The following is a 20,012-nucleotide window of genomic DNA, read 5'->3' as shown; positions in this document are numbered from 1 at the left end:
CTGTAAAGATGGGGGGGATGAGGGTGGGAAATGTACTTTCAGGCTTGCAAGATTCTTTTTTATTGTAACCTTACAGTTAAAAAAAGGGGGGGGGACGCAGTGGCTCAGGGGCTAAAATGCTGACCTTGTCGATTGAAAGGTTGGCAGTTCAGCGGTTCGAATCCTTAGTGCTGCCGTGTGACGGGGTGAGCTCCCGTGACTTGTCCCAGCTTCTGCCAACCTAGCAGTTCGAAAGCACATAAAAAATGCAAGTAGAAAAATAGGGACCACCTTTGCTGGGAAAGTAAAAGCGTTCCGTGTGCCTCTGTCGTTGAGTCATGCCGGCCACATGACCACGGAGAGGTCTTTGGACAGCGCTGGCTCTTTGGCTTTGCAACGGAGATGAGCATCACTCTCTAGAGTCGGGAACAAATAGCATGTATGTGCGAAGGGAACCTTTACCTTTACAGTAAAAAAAAAGAATCAATCTATCTGGTTGAGATTCCTGTTGGAGCTAGCTCGCTAGGTTGACAGCAACTTTTAAGTGGGGTGGGCTTCAACTCCTAGAATTGAAGCACGCTATGTGGGGGAATTCTGGAGGTTGAAGTCCACCCACCTTAAAGTTGCCATGGTTGAGATAGTCTTTTCTCTGGGAGGTCCTTGCATAGTGGATTAGAGTAGACCAGTGGTGAAATCCAAATTCTGTTACTACCTGTTCTGTGGGTGTGGCTTGGTGGGCCACACCAAGCCATGCCATGGCCACCAAGCCACGTCCACAGAACCGGTAGTAAAAAAAAATTGAATCCTACCACTGGTTGGGAAGGTTGACAATTCTTTTTAAGGCTTTGTGTGTTTTAATCATTGCCCAGCCCTGAGCAAGCGAAACACAGCAGCCAAAGAATGCACTCTTCAACTTAAATCGGATGAGTTGAGGACAACGAGAAGCTGATACATCCCTTGCGAGGCCTAATGATTTCACTTTGGTCTTGTGATGTTGGAGGAACTGCTCCTACCATAAACTGGTCTCCTTCGGGACCAAAGCTCTATTGTATTAGCCCTACAATCACATTCCTTTCCATTCACATGAACAAGGGAGATTTTGTGGCCCATCAAACAAACACCATTGTCGCGTCTTATCATCCTCTACCGCAGCCGGAGATCACTTGGCGTTCTTAAAATTGGAGCTGAATCTGGGCATTGAGGGTTGAGGGCACGTTGATTTGTTTCAGCGGTTTGACTGTGCAGAAGGGGGCATCGGTGGCTTTCTTTTGTATTGAGAGAGAATTGGGAGCGATTTGAAAACGGGGCCGACAAAGGAAGAAGAGGAAGAGAGAGAAGAAGTCACAATAATAACCCAGGGCAAGAAAAAGAAAAATTGCACACGGTGGCATATTCTTAGCTCTTCTTCCAGATTTGAAGGGGAGATCCACCTGAGTAGATTTAAAGGTAAGGCAAGAAGGGACGTTCTGTTTAACTGAACTGGAATAGGAAAAAATAATGAACCCTGTGCATAGCTGTACACACGCACTTCGGATGCACAATCACCAAATTCCGCCTCTAAAACCCAAATTATCTTGCGTTATCACCCCCATCTCTGTCTCCCTCCCTCCCTCTTTCCCTCCCTCCCTCCCTCCTCCCTCCCTCCCTCCTTCAGTCTCATCTACCTCTCTTAAGTGCTGTGAAGACAGTAATGAGATACTGGCTTTGAAAAAAAACGAGAGACGTTGCAATTGCATTAGATTTTAGAAATATCCTTGACCCGAGCAAAATGCAACATAAACCAACAGCACCACCTTGGGGTAAATCAGTGGAAGAAGGGTGAATTCTGGGAGTTAAAAATCCACAAGTCATAAAATTGCCAAGGTTGGACATTCCTGATTTAGATAAACAGCTCAGTGTCTTAGAATGGAAATTCGTGTGCTAGAAGGTCTACTTTTTCAGGTGAAATATTAAACCAGATTGTTATAGCCCAAAGATACATACAAACCTTCCCTATTCTTAAGACTGTCAATGTTATTTGATTAAAAAAGGTAAAGGTTCCCCTCGCACATGCATTCCCGACTCTAGGGGGCGGTGCTCATCTCCATTTCAAAGCCAAAGAGCCAACGCTGTCCAAAGACGTCTCCGTGGTTATGTGGCCGGCATGACTCAATGCCAAAGGCGCACGGAACGCTGTTCCCTTCCCACCAAAGGTGGTCCCTATTTTTCTATTTGCATTTTTTACGTGTTTTCGAACTGCTAGGTTGGCAGAAGCTGGGACAAGTCACAGGAGTTACGCGGCACTAGGGATTCGAACCGCCGAACTGCCAACCTTTCCATCGACAAGAGTCAGCTTAAGAGCCATCGCGTTTTATGTGCCATTAAATTGGTGTCACATAGACAGCACCCTCCTAAGCATACCGATGCAATCTGAATCATTGGCAATGTCCATTTTGTTCTCTGAATTCATGGGGAGCTAACCGTAACCCTAAGTGGATTTCCCCCCTCCTCCCCACGGGATTTTCCCATGTATTTTGCCAGGGAACGTAGATATGGCAGGCTCAAAAAGTCAGCGCCCTCAGTTGGTGATGTCAATTTTGCTCTCCAAATTCATGCGGAGCTAACCCTGTCAACCCTCAGGGGGTTTGCCCCCCAATGGGATTTTCCCATGTATTTACATAGAATAACAGAGTTGGAAGGGACCTTGAAGGTCTTCTAGTCCAACCCTCTGCTTAGGTTAGGCAGGAAACCCTACATCATTTCAGACAAATGGTTATCCAACATCTTCTTAAAAACTTCCAGTGTTGGAGCATTCACAACTTCTGGAGGCAAGTTGTTCCACTGATTAGTTGTTCTAACTGTCAGGAAATTTCTCCTTAGTTCTAGGTTGCTTCTCTCCTTGATGAGTTTCCACCCATTGTCTCTTCTCCTACATTCTGGTGCTTTGGAGAAGAGCTTGACTCCCTCTTCTTCGGGGCAGCCCCTGAGATATTGGAACACTGCTATCGTGCTATCATATTTAGCAGGCAGTATTATCGTCATGCAGTCATTATGTGAATCCATATTTCCCCATTGACTTTATTTGTCCAAAACCGGCTGGGAAGGTGTTGTGACCCAGGTTCCTGGACCCGGACTCCTGGACTCGGATGATTCAGAAAGTGAGGGAGAAGACCTGGCAAGCCCTGCTTCTCTTGAGCCCTTTCCCTCCCTGGCACCCACTCAAAGGGAGGAGGAGGGCCGGCAAGGCCTGATTCCCTGGAGCCTTCTTCTGATTTGGCAACGCCCCAAGAACAGTTTTGGAGTGATGCAAGACTGCGCAGGCATGACCGGCGCGCGCAGCAGAAGCAGCGTTGGGATAAAGCCAAGTCATAATTGTCATGCAGTGACATCTGCAGAGACTATAAATAGGAGGCGGGACTTCCTGGTTTTTTGTCTTGGACAAAGCAATGAATTTGCGCGGGCAAACTGTATCAATGGAGGGAAGAATATATTCGTGAGTAATTCTGGCCTTATCTGTAATTTCCTTGTTATCTCCAGAAACTTGGCAGGCCCGTGGCTAGACGTGGCCAGGACATTTATATATATGTAAATAAATCAGAAAAGGAGGCCTCTGACTGACTCTTTGCGGGGAGTATTGGGGGAAGGGAAACAGAACAGAAGGCCTCAAATGGCGATCCCATCCCCTTGGAATGCTGCAATTCTGAGCAATGCACACCAGTTGTCAAATGCCTGCATTTTGACAGTACGGTTGTAAGCCCGAACATAGTTGCAAGCCGCTTTTTGTTGCAACTGTCGAACTGTCACTAAGCAAAATTGTTTTAAGTCTGTAATGGGGATGTCAATTAGCTCAGATTCAAATCCAATCCCTATGTTGAAAATTTCAATGAGTGAGTGAGTGAGGAGTGAGTGAGTGAACGAACAAACGCTTCACCCATTTTCAAGAAAGCCAAGCCAGAAACTAGATTGGGGAGCTTCTTTTATTGAAAACCAACAACCAAGTTAGTTATTAGAGAGAATCTTTCAAATCATAAAAGCACCCGGAGTTCCTTGTCTAAATATAAATAGTCTTCCATTTCCGCAGGAAACTTGAGGGGGAAAAGAGAAGAAGGAAAAAAAATGGAAGGAGAGTTTGGGGCTCACATGCTCTCAAGCTTTCTTCAAACCAAACCTGGAAAGCTGGTCACATTTGCCCCAAGGAGACCCAGCTCGTGGTCCACAAGGGCTCTGTGGTCATTTCATTTGCTGGGTTCCAAATCAAAATAATAATAATTTTTTTTTTTGCAAGATGGAGAAGAGGAGGAGGTGGGAGTGAAGGAAACAAACCCTGTAAAATCCAAAGGCATGCATTTGAAGAAACAAACATTGAAGCACGAGAAGGAGAGGTTTAGGGAGCGATGGCCGTACACCCTCTTGCTAATCCAAAACCGATAAGAAATAAAAAATATTAGATACCCAGCAGAAGCATCAAAACTTGCTACCCAAAGCCCATCTGATTCGACCAGGAAGGCTCCAACTTAGCAACTTTTAGATGTGTGGGCTTCTACTACTCCCAGAATTCCATCAGCCATGTTGGCTGGGGAATTCTGGGAGTTGTAGCAGTCCCCACATCTTCAAAAGGAGCCCAGTTGGAGAAACATAGCACTAGACTCAAAAAGAAAAACGGCAAGAAACGTTTTCTAAATTTGCCCCCAAAAAGTGCAGAGGTTAAAAAAAATAATAAGAACAACACAAACCAGAACAAGAACAGGTTGGAAAAACGTCACGGGAGTATCTCGATTTCGGAAGCTGCACACGACATTCATTGGTTCAAGCGATGGCAATACAGAAGTGGGGGCTTTGCGGGGGGGGGCATAATAGGTCTCTGACCACGCCTGGAAACCCCCTCTCCCCAAATCAATAGGATAAAGTCAAAACCCAAAGCGGAACATTTTAACTTACGAAGAGAATGGACGGAATAGTCGTCCCCACCCCTGCGAATCATTCATGATCTGCAATTTATTATTATTTTTTAAAATTTCACTTTTATTTATAGGTAACTTAAGGCGGTAGCAACTCTCAGAAGGGAAGGCCAAACATCTGGAAGGGAAGTTTATTTATTTTCCACCCATCTCATCTAAAGACGTTAAGGTTGTTTGGTGGCCTTCAAATTATGAACAGAGGTTTGATCAGCAACATTAAACCCGTTGGGACAACTCAACGAAAGCATCTTTTGAAGAGGCCTCCTGTCCAAATAAATTTCTAGGGAGCAATTTAAATTAGCCTAGACCAAGGGTCTGCAAATTTGGCTCTTTTAAGACTTGTGGACTTTTAACTCTCAGAGTTTGAACTCTGGGAGTTGAAGTCCACAAGTTTTAAAAGGGCCAAGTTTGCAGACCCCTGGCCTAGACTTTAAAAAAACCCTTACAGGTGGGCAAATGACCAACAGCCAATCCTGAAAAATAATATATTGTTTGGGTCTGCTTAGTAGATCACCAGCGTCTTTCAAAGCTGATGAGACATGAAAAATTTAATTTTTAAAATCATCTTGCAGAAGGAGGGACCAAGTCCCATCTGTTACATCGCCAAGGCTGAGATATTTTAAGGGATCAATAAGGACTAGCAACTCATTCACTGGAAATGACTTTGGGTAAAGACCAAGTCATGGCTTGAGAAGGCTACTTCTTCAGACCGGACGGATAAAATAAATAGGTGGATTTGTTCTTTAGCATCTGACTCATACCCTCCTGACATACAACCCTTTCCAGGGTCGTTAAAATGGACTCCCCCCCTCTTCTTTTTTTTCTTCTGTCTTGTACTTTTAACATTCTCCTGCAAATTTCACCTGCTGGTGCTTCCTCTGCATCTATTCATTGTTTACACAAACATATACACGCACTTAAAAGATAATTTACTTTTGGGGTGGGGGGGGGAAAGAAGGAAGGAGAGAGAATTTATTGAAAAACAAAAAGTGTGAATTAAGCCATATTACTATGGTAATATTTGTTTTTGGCTAGGGGGAGGGAAGCGAACGTTTTCCTAGAAGCAAAACTATCAAAAGGGAAGAATTCTCCACATTAAGAGTTCTTTGGAGGCGAGGAAAAAATATTTCATTTGTTCCCCGTTTGAAGAATCATTCACACACCACCCATGTGCCTAAGGGTGTGTTTCCCCCCCCCCCCCCCCGCAGTAGATTTATCAACCAGAAATGGGCTCTGTGCAGGACACGCATCTTTTGCTGGCCAAGAGTCTCCACTTCAATCCAGATGTTCCTGATCAGGCAGAAAAAAGCCATCGCCTAACCACCACGGTTCTAGCATGGCTAACGCCCTGCACAAGCCAAGTTGCGGTGCATGGGTGTGAACCCAGGTCTTGTAGCTCCTAAACCATGATGGATATATCGTGTGGTTGCAATCCCATCGGCTTCCATGCGATGGCGAGTGCTCGAATTGGTGTGAACGTAATCATGGACCATTCATTCACCGTTGGGTTCGCACGGTAGGCTAAATTACTGAACACCGTTGGCACCGAAGAACAAAAAGTGTGCAAAATCTGGATTTGGTGGAGGGGGAGTGGACAGGGAAGCGAGCTTCTGGTGGACCCGTCTTGCAGCTCAGGAGTGATGGGGAAGACTGGACGTCTTAAAGTAAGGTAGATTCAACTTCAAGGTGAACTTCCGAATTCCAACAGTCCAGAAAAAGATGAGAGTTGAGAGAAAGGAGGAATCAGTTCACCGGATCAACAATGCTTCCCAATTTTAGTGCAGTTAAGGTGCAGCCCCCTAAATCCATCTCTTGAAACCCATTGGGGGGGGGCGATTTCATTTTTTTAATTAACATTTTCGACCTCCAAGGATGCCTCCAGAGACGAGAAACCCCAAGATAGCTGGATTTGGGAGCTCAGTACATCTCTTTTGAAGGTGAAACGTACATCAACGCATCTGAATGTTTGAAGAGCACAACACAAGTTTGAAGAGGCACGTGATCTTCAGGGTGTTGCTATCGAAACTAGCCAATATCATCTTCGTATATGAATTTGTTGAAGTCAACTTCGGAAGGCGGCGACCAACCATGGGCGAGTAGGAACTTCACAATCCAGCGACAGAGGCCACAAAACTGGGCTGTAAAATCTGTCCAGGAGAGGTTTTTTGGGGGGTCATGGGGGGTGGGGGGAAAGGGAAATTGTTCCTCCAGAACAGCTTTCCAACTTTATGATCTGTGGACTTCATTTCCCAGAATCTCCCCCCACCTGCCAGCCTGCTTTTGAAGAATTCTCATCTTAAAAATTGCTGAGGAATCTGCAATTGAGGAATACTGCTGTGGAGGTTTTTTTAAAAAGAGAGAAAGAGAGACAGAGAAAATTGCAAAAAAAATAAAATAAAATAAAAAATAGAACAGCTAACTCCCAGAAACTACTAAAACCTTCTTGATTTTCTACAGAAAGAGTTTTTTTTCCTTTTTTTTTTTTGGAAATTGCAAAGCGTTAAAAAGCCGACACACAAGCGTCTTCTCAGCAGCGGCATCCGCAGGTAGATCTTGAAAGGGATGGAGAGTTTTGCATTAAGTCTAGAAAAATTCTGAATGTCCACAGTTGCGTTTTTTTTGAGAGGGGAGGTGGAAGAGGTTGGGGAAGGTTTATTGAGGGGAACAGGCGAAAATTCAACCTTGGCAGCTAGAAACGGCAGTGAAGAATTGCAAGTACTGATCTCAGGTCCTTGCAAACGGTTCCGAAATTAGATTTCTTTGCGCAGGGTGGGGGCCACCCCAGCCGCCACAGCTTCTTTCTTTCTCTCTCTCTCTCTCTCTCTGACACGAAGGGGAGGTTAAATGGGGCTGAGGGAGGTTGAAGGCAAAGACATTCGATCTGTTTTGTGCAAACCGCCCGATAATGCGGTGAAGTTTTCAAAGTGCCTCGGTTCTTCCCACCGGGAGAAAGGAGGACGATGCTACTCCAGTTTATTTGGCACGACGGCGGGGGCTGGGGAGAAGGCAGGGCGGTGTGGGGGAGAAATTTAAGAGTCTTCCCCGAGGATTTCCGTGACGAAGGAAGCCATCTCGGTCACTTTGGTGTCGTGGAGAGTGAAGAAAGGGTGATCCTGTCGGAGAAAGAGGACAATAAGGTGGAGTGGTTAGTTGTGGGAGTCAGGAGGAAGAGGAAAAGGAGGAGGAAGAGGAGGAGGAATAGAGGCGAAGCAGGAGGAGGAGGAGAAGGGAAGGAGGAGAAGTAGAGGCAAAGGAGGAGGAGAAGGGGAAGGAGGAGGAGTAGAGGGGAAGGAGGAGGAGGAAGAGAAGGAGGGGGAGGAGAAGGTGAAGGAGGAGAAGTAGAGGTGAAGGAGGAGGAGGAAGAGAAGGAGAAGAAGGCACTAAGGTTGTCTTGCACTCACCTGCTGGAATCTGAATAAAACAGATTAAAACTGGGCCAAAAGGAAGAAGATCAACTCACCATCATCTCTAAGTAGCTCATTCGTTCAGCAGGATTCTTTCTCAGACTGGGGAAAAAGATACCCAGCACATCACTAATCTGATCTTAAAGATTTATCATTAGAACAAGAGAAATACATACTGCACGAAAGCCAGCTGGGTGACTTTAGGCCAATTACCAGGAGACGGGGAGTTCTAGTCTCAAGTTAGCCATGAAAGCCGGCTGGGTGACTCTGGGCTAATGACCAGGAGACTGGGAGTTCTAGTCCCGCCTTAGCCATGAAAGCCAGCAGGGTGACTTTGGGCCAATCACCAGGAGATCATGAGGCCACCCAGAGGGACTTACCACTGGGCGGTGAAGTCGACAAAGTCTTTGGAGAAGCGATCGGCTGGGAGTTGAGGCGACGGCTCTTCCACAACCTGCTTAAGCTGCTGGAAGGGGGTCCCCCAGGAGTCGTAGGGGAAACGGAGAATAGCCATCTCGATCTGGAGGGAAGGAGACAAAGGTTGGATTCCGACAGAAGAGAATATTTGTAGCTCAGGGCTGAACTCTGGGGGTCCTCGGTGTTCTCTGAGCTTGGGGGGGCTTCCTTGCCAACGTTTCACCAACCAACTAGGTAACATCATCAGTGGTAAGAGGAGTGGGGTTTACAAAGAGGAGGAGGAGGACGGGGAGGAGGAGAACTGTGGGGTCCTTAGTGCATTTCTGAACTTGGCGGATTCCTTGAAGACATTTCATGACCCAACTAGATAACATCATCAGTACTACGTGGAGTGGGAGTGGGAGGAGGAGGAAGACTGTGGGGTTCTTTGTGTTCCCCGAACTTGGCGGCTTCCTTGCAGACATTTCATGACCCGTCTCATGAACTTCATCAGTGCTAGATGTTTTCTCAAGAGGACAAAATCCCACTCCCTTCTATGACTGATGACGTTCCCTAGTTGGGTCATGAACCGTCTTCAAGGAATCCACGGAGCTAAGAGAATACCAAGGACCCCCACGAAGATTGGATTTATCCACAATCCTAGGATTGCTGGGGAGAGAGGATGGAGGGAAGCCCACAAGGGAGACCCGATCCGTGGAAAACTCCCCTGGCTGCCACTGCCGGATCTGTAATCCGTACTAACTCCAAAGCAAAGCATGCGACTAGTCCTTATGCTTTCCGGCCTTGCCATTCCCCACGATCGCCTTGATTTCTTACCAAAGTGATCCCAAGGCTCCAAACGTCAGATTTCACATTATACCCCTTCTGGTTTAGATCTGGATTAATTCTTTCGGGCTGCAGAGGGAGACAAAAAAAAAAAGGGAAATTAAAATCAGAGGAAAGAAGAAAACAGGATAACAGGACTGGATGTTCTCCCTCAAACTCACATGTGTGTGTCCCCACAACACAGGGGTGGGATTCAAAAATTTCAGCAACCGGTTCGCTGCCCAGTTGCTGGGTGGGTGTGGCCATGGGGGCGTGGCCTACTCGACCTCTGGCAACATGGCCGGGGGGTGGGGGTGTTTCCTTGAGCCTCGAGGAGGGCGAAAACGGCCTCCCCCGGGTTCCGGAGGCTGGAAACGGGCCAGTGTTGTGACGCAGGCCCAAGTAGGTAGTAGTGAACTCAGTCAGTTTAAAAACTAACAAACTTTATTAGAACAACTGAGAATTAACTCATTCTCAGCGTCATCCAAACCAAATCAAAGCAAATTCTTCCCAACACAATTCCTCAGTCTTATCACCAACCTTGGTCTTAATTAGGCAAACTGCAAAGGCCTTTCTTGGCAAAAGTTCAGAAGACACCGATACGAAACAAATGCAACAAGACAAAGCTATCAACATTGTTTTCCAGCAAAGAGCCCAAACGCCTTTGCTGGTCATTTAAGCCTCATGGGAGGGGCCAATCATCTCTTGGTCCTATTCCCAAGTCGTCCTCTTTGCTTGAGCTGCTCTTGCCTTCTGGCAGCTCTTCTCATGCGTGCATTAGGAACAGGCTCCTCCTGTTCCTCTGCCTCACTACTGTCAGCCTCTGGAGGCTCCGGAGTCCGCGCATCACTCCCAGATGGCCCTGGCCCCACCTCTGCCTCTGACGCAGGGCCCTCATCCGGGCCTTCCCCAGCCTCCAGGACTGGCCTATGTTCTTCCTCAGCCTCATCGCTGTCTGACTCCATTGCCAGCTCCACAGGCTGCTGGCAGACCACAACAGCCAGTTTCCGGACTTCTGGTAGGCCTGTTTTTCGCCCTCCAAGAGCCTCCGCGCGCGCCCTGCACTACCCCTGGCATCCAAAATGAGCCGCGTGGAAACTCCTGAGAGGGGCGGGTGCGGTCAGCCAGTCCTTGGAACCACCGATTCGGCGAACCAGATTAAAATTGACATTGGGTTTGCCTGAACCGGCTGAATCCCTGCCACCCCTGCCACAACGGACCACTCCCCCCCCACACACCTCTAACCGCCCCCCACACTCACAGCCATGTAAGGTTTGCAGCCGGCATCCAACGTTTTAGCCACCGAATCCACCAGGTAGCCGCTGATTCCAAAATCACACATTTTGACGTGTCCCTGTTTGTTGATCAAAACGTTGGACGGTTTCACGTCTGTAAAGAAGGGAAGAGAAACGGCCTGGGATTATAAATGCCCTTGTTTGTTTGTTTGTTTGTTTTTGCCCAGGTTAAAAAAACAACAACAAAGTCCTCGACTTAGGACCACAATGGAGGCCAAAATTCCTGCTGCTAGGGAACGTCACCCAACTAGGGAACGTCACCAGGGCTAGAAGGCTGTGGGGTTTGCAGAGTAGCGGTGAAGTAAAAGGGGAGGAGGGCAAGGAGGAGGACTGTAAGGTCCTTCATGCTCTCTGAGCTGGCTTGTTTTCTTCCAGACATTTCATGACCCAAACTAGGTAACATCATCAGTCCTAGTCCTTCATCACTAGCACTGGATGATGTTACCTAGTTGGGTCAAGAAACGTCTGCAAGAAAACAAGCCAGCTCAGAGAGCACCAAGGACCCCCCCCCCCAGTTCTCCTCCTCCTTCTCCTCCCCCTCCTCCCTCTTTTATTTATTTTATTATTTATTTTATTAGATTTATAGACCGCCCTTCTCCCGAAGGACTCAGGGCGGTGTACAGCCAAGGTAAAAAAGAAACCATGTACAATTAAAAGTAAATTAAAAAACTTATTATACAATTTGGCTGAAAATTAAAATGGTTAAAAATTAAATTAAAATGGTTAAAAATGTAAAAAAAACCCAGTTTAAAACTTAAAATAAAATTTAAAATTCGAAATCTAGACAATTTAAGAAAGCCCCGCGCGAACAAACAAATATGTTTTCAGTTCGCGGCGAAAGGTCTGAAGGTCAGGTATTTGGCGTAAACCAGGGGGAAGTTCATTCCAAAGAGTAGGAGCCCCCACAGAGAAGAGGGAGTTTTACCTCTCCCTCTCCCCCTCCTCCACTCCCCAAACCCCACACTCCCTTCTAGCACTGATGATGTTACCTAGTTGGGTCATGAAACGTCTGCAAGCAAACAAGCCAGCTCAGAGAGCACCAAGGAGCCCTCGTGTCAACCCTGAACTACAAATATTCTCCTTTATTAGTCATCACAAATACATGCCAGCTGCCTGTATTTCGTCCAAATTTCGATCGTGGGGACCGCGAGGAATGCTTCAACGGTCATGTGAAAAATGGTTGTAAAAGTCACCTTTTTTTTCAGGGCACACTGTAACTTTGAACCAGCGGTGAAATCCAGCCGGATCGATCCGGTTCGTGCGATCCGGTAGCGCCGGCGGTGAGAGGCTCCGCCCACCCGCTGGGACATAATTACGTCCTGTTTTTGACCCTTTGCGCATGTGCTGCTTTGAACAGTCACTAAACAAACTGTTGTAAGTCAAGGTCTATCTGTACTCCTCTGGAAGGAAAGCCCAGCCGCCATCGTGTGATTTCCCACTTAGAAAACTGTTTCACTTAGTGGCGGAGTTGCCCGTCCCACTTGTGGTCACTCAATCGGGACGGCCTGCAATTTAACCGAAACTCGAATCTGGGCCCCACCTGCGTTATTAACCCCTCAGCTGCTTTCTCTTGTCATCTTGATGGGATCTGCAATTAAAACGTACCTCTGTGGATCACCGACAATTTACTGTGGAGGTGCTCCAGTGCTCGCACAATCTGGACAGAAAAGAAAGAAACAGCAGATGCCCGTAAGTTGTGGGACTTTCTCACAACTACACACTTCTTTCTTTTTTTCTTTCTTGATGTTTTATTTGTTTTATTTATAGAACCCTCAATTTTCATCAAACAGTGTGTATTCTGGGTACAATCATATTTTGATAGTCGTATTTATACATCTTCATTATATTTAGTCATCACCATCATATTAATAATATAACATAATATAATAATCTTAATGTTTAATGCTTAATGTTTAACACCGTCTTCTTTAACAACTCTCCTCTATACCAGGGGTCTCCAACCTTGGCAACTTTAAGCCTGGAGGACTTCAACTCCCAGAATGCCCCAGCCAGCTGGCTGGGGGATTCTGGGAGTTGAAATCCTCCAGGCTTAAAGTTGCCAAGGTTGGAGACCCTTTGCTCTATACCATCTCCTCCCTTTATATCTCTTCCTTTCTAATTTCTGTTTCTATTATCTAGCCATTGATAAAATGTGTCCCGTATCAAAAAATATTGAGTTTCTTCTTTATCCTTAATAGCAAGTGTTAATCTATCCATTTCTGCACGAGCTAATATTTTTTTAATTACATGCTCCTCAGACGGGGGTCTCATCACCTTTCCATTGTTGCGCATATACAATTCTGGCTGCCTTTAATATGTGCAAAATCAAATATGCAAATATTTGATTTTGCACAGATCAAATATTTTATCGTCTTTTTCTGGTAGAAGGCCCAGCAGAAATATCTCTGGTTTCAGATCTATATGTAGTTTTACCATTTTTTCCAGCCATGTGTGACAACTACACACTTTCTAGCAGCTGCTTAAGCCATTTAATTCCAATTTTCCGGTCTGAAACATCCCTACAATACCTTCAAACTCTTGTTATTTTATACAAGCACTGCAACAGATCCAAACTGGATCCTTGTTTTCCTCTTCAAAATCTTGGTGCGTCTTATACTCCGGTGCGTCTTTTAGTCCGAAAAATACAGTATGTTTAATTTTATCAACCATTTATATTTTTATTCCTGTGAGTAGTTGTCATTGGAGCACCCGGAGGCTCCAACTGGTACAGAATGCGGACGCGCGGGGGATTGAGGGAGCTCCTCATAGCTCCCATGTAACACCTCTCCTGCGCAGGCTGCATTGGTTGCCGGTGGTCTTCCGGGTGCGCTTCAAGGTGTTGGTTATCACCTTTAAAGCGCTCCATGGCATCGGACCGGGATATTTACGGGACCGCCTGCTGCCGCCAGTTACCTCCCATCGTCCGGTGCGCTCTCACAGGGAGGGCCTCCTTGGGGTGCCGTCGGCCAACCAATGTCGGCTGGCGACTCCCAGGGGAAGAGCATTCTCTGTGGGGGCCCCGGCTTTGTGGAACGAGCTGCCGGTGGGACTCCGTCTTCTTCTTGATCTTCGGACCTTTAAACGCGAGCTCAAGACTTTCTTTTTTCACCAAGCGGGGCTGGCCTGATTGATTGATTTTAATATTTTGGGGGTTTTAGCGGGCTTCTTAACAGGGGTTTTTTATCTTTTGTAATTTTTTTATCTAATATTTTTAAGGATACAGCGGTTAAATTAGATTTTTAATCTTGTTACGGTATTTTAAATTGTTTCTGGATTATTGTTGTTTTATTTGCTGTACACCGCCCTGAGTCTTCGGAGAAGGGCGATATAAAAATGTGAATAAATTAAATAAATTAGCCCTGGGCATAATGTCAGGCAGGTAAAGGTAACTCACAGAGACGGCTATTTTTCCCAGGATATCTTCAGGAATGGTTTTCTTCTTCTCCAGAACCTTCTTATAAAATTTATCCAGAGACGTGTCCATCAATTCCATGCAGATCCATACATCACCCTGAGAACCACAGGAGAGTTTTTATGCCTTCAAAAAATTACTGGATTTTTCTGAAATTTTTTTAGCATATGTTTGCTTTATTTTTAACTATACCTTGTGTTTGTTCCGGGAAGTCGGGGGGGGGGGGAGAAAGGGGGGGGAAGGAGGGGAATTTTGTAAAACTTTTTCAATAAAAAAAAAATTACTGGATTTTTCAGAGTATAAGATGCACTTTCCCCCCCCCAAAAGAGGGTGAAAATTTGAGTGTGTCTTACACACCGAATGTAGCCAAAACGTGAGGAAGAGAGGATAGGATAGTCAATGGCAATCCCTACAGCCTGGAACAGCTGATTGGGGGTATTCCGGGAGGCTGATCCACCCACCGATCAGCTGTTTGTGCTGCATCAGGCTGCAATAATGCGCTGAAGCTGATCTGGCTGTTCGTTATTTGCTGCAAGGACGTGTCAGAGTTTGCAGCAGCAATCACATCCAGAAAGCAGACACAAGTAATTGATTCAGCAGGATTCAATAACTTCTTTTTATAGATAGTATATGAAGTAAATATACAATAACAAAAGCAGGTTTTCCAATGTGGTAGTAAATACAAGCAAAACACAAGCAGAGGAGAGGAGTTTCAGTTTCAGTTTTGAACAGCAGACTAGTTTAGACTAGTTCAGCACAGACGCAGAGCTGCAGAGCTAAGCCACGCCCAGGCTCCTTGCTGTCTCCTTTCCTGTTGCTCACACAGCAAATACTGTTTCAGTTTCCAAACAGCCCTCAACTCTTTCACACACTGACAGGATGTTTAGCCAGATGAATACCGACAGATGCTGGTAGGCAGAGTGGCTTTCACCAGGGAGTTAGGTAAGGCTCTGTTGTGCCTGCGCTCCCCGAGCCGGGCCCCCTGCCAGAAAGTGACTCGGAAAGTGAGGGGGAAGGGCCATCAGGACTTACCTCTGGAGCACCGGCTTCCCTGGCTCAGCTCCAGGAGCCAGAGGCAGGCCAGGTGGAGGAGATAACGAGGCCTCCATCCCCTGACTCTTTTCCCCCCCCAGGACACACCTCCAGACCCAGCTGATGGCAATCAGGCCTGGCTGAACCCTAGGTTTCGTGGCCGGAGAGGCAGGAACAACAGAAGCAGGGGTGGGGCAGGCCTAGGAAGTGCTGAATCATGGAGCCACACCCCACAGGATATAAAAGCAGCAAGGGCTGCTATACCACTTCGTGGCAAGCAAATCAATTGCTTAGAGGGAGAATTAGAGCTGAAGTCCTGTTTGTTCCTGATTTCCTGGCTGACTCATCGGCATCAAGAGAGATAACAGAGACACTTGGCAGACGCTCGCTAGTTTGCTGCCAGAGCTGATAGTTGCCGGCTAATTAAGTCATCGCTCGTGTCTCCTGGACCGCGGAGGGGGACAGATCAGGCTCCTGGATTTCTTTTTGATACCTCTCTGAAAAGAGCGCCGTAAAATGTGACCGTATAGAAGCAGTCCACTGTCCTCATGGAGACATCCAGATCCATCACCAACCTCTTCTGCTCCTGAGTATTCACGGTGGCTCGGATCCTCTGGATTGGGAGCAAAAAGGATACCAATCGGTGGTGGAGCATGGGAAGGAAGAACAGCACCTTCCTAACCTCAAGACAATGGACCACCACAACCCAAAATTCACACTGAAGGCTCTGCAGGGTGGGGAATTCTGGGAGTTGGCTGTCCACTCTTCCAAGATGGAACAACGCCGATAGTTATTTATTTATTAGAAATCAATGGGGAACTACCTAATATTCCTTCCTGGTTTGTTTTTCCCCACAACAACAACTCTGGGAGATTGGTGGGGCTGAGAGAGAAGGATTGGCAAGGTCAACCAGCGGATTTTTATGCCTACGGCGGGGTTAGAACTCACCGTTTCCTGGTGATGAGCCCAAAATCACCCAGCTGACTTTTGTGCCTAAGGCAGGACTAGAACTCCCTGTCTCCCAGTGATTGTCCCAAAGTCACCCAACCGGCTTTCCTGACTAAGGTAGTACTAAAACTCCCCGTCTCCTGGAGATTGTCCCAAAGTCACCCAGCCGGCTTTCTTGACTAAGGCAGGACTAGAACTCCCCGTCTCCTGGTGATTGTCCCAAAGTCACCCAACCGGCTTTCCTGACTAAGGTAGTACTAGAACTCCCCGTCTCCTGGTGATTGTCCCAAAGTCACCCAACCGGCTTTCCTGACTAAGGTAGTACTAGAACTCCCCGTCTCCTGGTGATTGTCCCAAAGTCACCCAACCGGCTTTCCTGACTAAGGCAGGACTAGAACTCCCCGTCTCCTGGTGATTGTCCCAAAGTCACCCAACCGGCTTTCCTGACTAAGGTAGTACTAGAACTCCCCGTCTCCTGGTGATTGTCCCAAAGTCACCCAGCCGGCTTTCTTGACTAAGGCAGGACTAGAACTGCCCATCTCCTGGTGATTGTCCCAAAGTCACCCAGCCGGCTTTCTTGACTAAGGCAGTACTAGAATTCCCCATCTCCCAGTTTCTAGGCCAACACCTGTCCTAGTCTGATCTCCCTTGACAGCTGACCATGCAACCCACTAAGTCCAAATATTTCGAGCCCTTTTACTAAGGTTCTCACCTTCACAGCCATGATTGTGTCGCTCTTGGCGTGATGCACTTTCTCCACCACACCGTAAGCGCCTCTGCCCAGTTCGGAGATGCTCACCAAGTCATCAGCCTCAACTTCAAAGTTCTGCAGATCGGATGAGACAGATGCAAAAAAAACAGAGTAAAGAAATAACCGACAGGTTAAGAACATAGAAACAGATCTCGTGTCCTATGCGCCCAACAAACCATCCCAAACACACTTCAAGGCACAACATTCCACCCGTTCAAGTCAATTTAATTGTCATAAAACAATCTGGAAACCACTGAAAACGTCCTTTCAAGAAGGAAAAATAACCGAGTTCCAACTTCCATGTGGAATTCTGGGAGTTGAAGTCCAATCCACTGAAACATGAACCTCTAAAGCAGTGGTAGTCAACCTGGTCCCTACCGCCCACTAGTGGATGTTCCAGCTTTCATGGTGGTCGGTAGGGGTTTTGTCCGATACTGAAGCACTTTCCTTTTTTTTAATTTAATTGACTTTTTAAAAAATTTTCATAGCATCATTTAAAAACATTTTCATTAGGTTTTCATAAAATTCCCTGTGACAATATAAATTTCTGAAAATATACTGTTTGTATCACCCGCGGATAAGTGTAGTTCACGTTACATAAGTGAAACTAAATGGCGCTATAGAGCGACCGCAAACAAAAGAGTCCCAGAATAGCTCGCGCATCTCCCCCCACACCACCCAATTGTAACAGACAAGCAGAGCTGGTAGCCGGCGCTCCCCCCAAACCCAATCAACGATGCGCAAAAGGCATGCGCAGACGACGATGATACACGGCGCATTACTGTGGAACCGGTGGGCGGTTAGAAAATTTTACTACTAACAGAGATACAAAAGTGGGCGGTAGGTATAAAAAGGTTGACTATCCCTGCTCTAAAGTAAAGCAACACCTAATTCTTTAGCAGTATCTTTTTTGCTTGGGAATACAGGTAGTCCTCAACTTACGATCACCACAACTGAGCCCAAAAATTGAGCTTTTGCTAAGTGACAAAATCTGTTACGTGAATTTTGCCTCCACTTTTTCTCACCCCTTCGTTACGCGAATCGCTGCGGTTGTTAATCTAGCACCCTGCTGTCAAGTGAACCTGGCTCCCCCCATGGATTTTGCTTGTGAGAAAGTCGCAAAATTATGTGACCCCCCCCCAGGGCATGGCAACCGTCATAAATGTGAGTCAGTGGTTAAACCCCCCGAATGTAAATTATGTGACCCTGGGGATGCTGCAACGGTTGTTAAGGGTGAAAAACGGTCCCATGTCACTTTTTTTCTTCACTGCTGCTGTAACTTTGAACGGTCACTAAGCAAACTGGTGTAAATCGAGGACTTAGCTGTAGTTTGGGGTCATCTTAGGGGTATAAAAAGATGGATTGCTATGCCTCATAGATTTGCTGGATGATGTGCTCCCCAGAGAGTCCCAGGAGCAGCTGGAATCCAGGAAAGTCACAACAAAATGAGCCAAGGTGGCACAGCGGTTAGAAGTAGCAGTCCTGCGGGCTACTTCAGCTGACTGCTAGCTGACAAATTCAGCAGTTCAAATCTCACCAGGCTCAAGGTTGACTCGTCCTTCGAGGTGGGTTCAAATTGGATCTGATCGAGAAGGAGGATTAGCAGAAGCACCTCACTGAGGAGTAGGAGCGTAGGCTTTCCAAGTAGAGGGAAGACCTGCGGGAGTGTGAGGCCAGGTACCGGCGCCTGGAGACTTCGTGGGCTGAGATGATCAGTCAGTTCCAGGGCATGAAGCAGTCCCACTGGAACAAGGCCCTCCGGCTCTTCACCAGCAGCAACGCTTCCCTCCAGCCTTCGTCCAAAGCCCCACACCAGGAGGTTGAAGCACACCCCTAGTTGGAATTTCTGCCCCCCTCCGACCCCCACAAAAAGACCCTGAAGGGGGAGACTCTCTGCAGCAACACAAACGTTCATTGCACGTATCCATCCCAGGGGCTATAGTTTGAGGACCCCTGATTTAGTGCAATATAAAAAATGCAAATAATTTTTCTGCGGACCACCAAAATTTTCTTCTGGACCACCAGTTGGTGGCTGCTGCCCTAGATCACTTAAAGCAGATACCTTTGATGGCTCGGCCTTCCAACTTGGAAGAAGGAAGCGACCTCTGTGTCTAAAACTAAAGTTGTTATTCTTTGACTGACCGTTGATGAGGCAGCTTGTAACCAGAAACCGGCAGCTATTTCTAGCCGGTGTAAGTTGTGAGGGTCACACAAACTCCCAAGAGTCCAAGCTGGGTCATCCCCACAGCCAATGAAAAGCTTTCAAAGGCAGGAATAGAAAAGGCTGTTGGGGAGGAAGAGAGAAGGTGACCTCAAGTGACCTATCCATAAAGTCAGGCCAGGCCCACAAAAGAGGAATATGAAGGAGGAGGAGGAACATAGAAGAGCACTGAAGATCAGATTCCACAGAAAACAAGAGGTATGAAAGAAAAGACCTGGGTTGGGCTGCCCTAAATGCTTGAGAAACTGGGAGACCTTAGAAGAACGTTCTTCCAGAAGTTCTGGAGGTGTTAACAAGCAAGCTTCCTGGAATGAGACGGATTCTTGCCCACCTTGTGGTAACTACGGCTGGTGCAAAGCTGATACAACCTACACTCATGATCTGCAACACTGTTTTTCAAACTTGGCCATTTCAAGATTGGATTTCAATTCCCAAAATACCCCCAATCAACATGTTGGGAGTTGAAGTCCATACGTCTTAAAAAGTGGCCACGTTTGAACAACAGCGGTCTACAAATGTGAGAAGAACTTATCTTGCTAAGTAAAATCTAAGCAAATCACAAAGTCGTTTGGGGGCATATGCATACCCAGCCAACACTGTTCCTTTATCGTGTTATGGAACCACAAGAAGAACCACAACAAGAAGATGATGGAAGCATCTTCTTGGATGTTGTCCCAACTGGGCAAAACACAAGCTTTGTCTACACAAATAAACACTCGTATGGAGGTGGCACTATCACAATTCATGTCTTTGCAGTTGTGAGCCTCTCCGTTATCGCTACCTTTTTGAACTTCATGAAACGCACAAGATAA

General features: G+C 46.6%; 1 protein-coding gene across 2 annotated transcripts in view; it reads right to left on the bottom strand.

Annotated features, from left to right (window-relative positions):
- Window positions 1-3,921: 3,921 nt before the first annotated feature.
- MAP2K3 (mitogen-activated protein kinase kinase 3) overlaps window positions 3,922-20,012 on the bottom strand; it is a 58,930-nt gene continuing 42,839 nt past the window's right edge. For both annotated transcript variants that reach the window (XM_058157838.1, XM_058157839.1), the window contains exons 5-13: window positions 16,941-17,054; window positions 15,774-15,893; window positions 14,231-14,347; window positions 12,442-12,493; window positions 10,803-10,930; window positions 9,554-9,631; window positions 8,701-8,840; window positions 8,377-8,422; window positions 3,922-8,029 (exon numbers count right to left, since the gene is read on the bottom strand). In XM_058157838.1, coding sequence (XP_058013821.1) covers window positions 7,946-8,029; window positions 8,377-8,422; window positions 8,701-8,840; window positions 9,554-9,631; window positions 10,803-10,930; window positions 12,442-12,493; window positions 14,231-14,347; window positions 15,774-15,893; window positions 16,941-17,054 — 879 coding nt within the window. In that variant the 3' untranslated portion in view covers window positions 3,922-7,945. The remainder of the gene's footprint in view (window positions 8,030-8,376; window positions 8,423-8,700; window positions 8,841-9,553; window positions 9,632-10,802; window positions 10,931-12,441; window positions 12,494-14,230; window positions 14,348-15,773; window positions 15,894-16,940; window positions 17,055-20,012) is intronic.

This window comes from Ahaetulla prasina, chromosome 14 (assembly GCF_028640845.1).
Source record: "Ahaetulla prasina isolate Xishuangbanna chromosome 14, ASM2864084v1, whole genome shotgun sequence".
Taxonomy (NCBI): Eukaryota; Metazoa; Chordata; class Lepidosauria; order Squamata; family Colubridae; genus Ahaetulla; species Ahaetulla prasina.
Note: the sequence above shows the minus strand (reverse complement) of the source record. Positions and strands in the feature narration are given on the sequence as shown.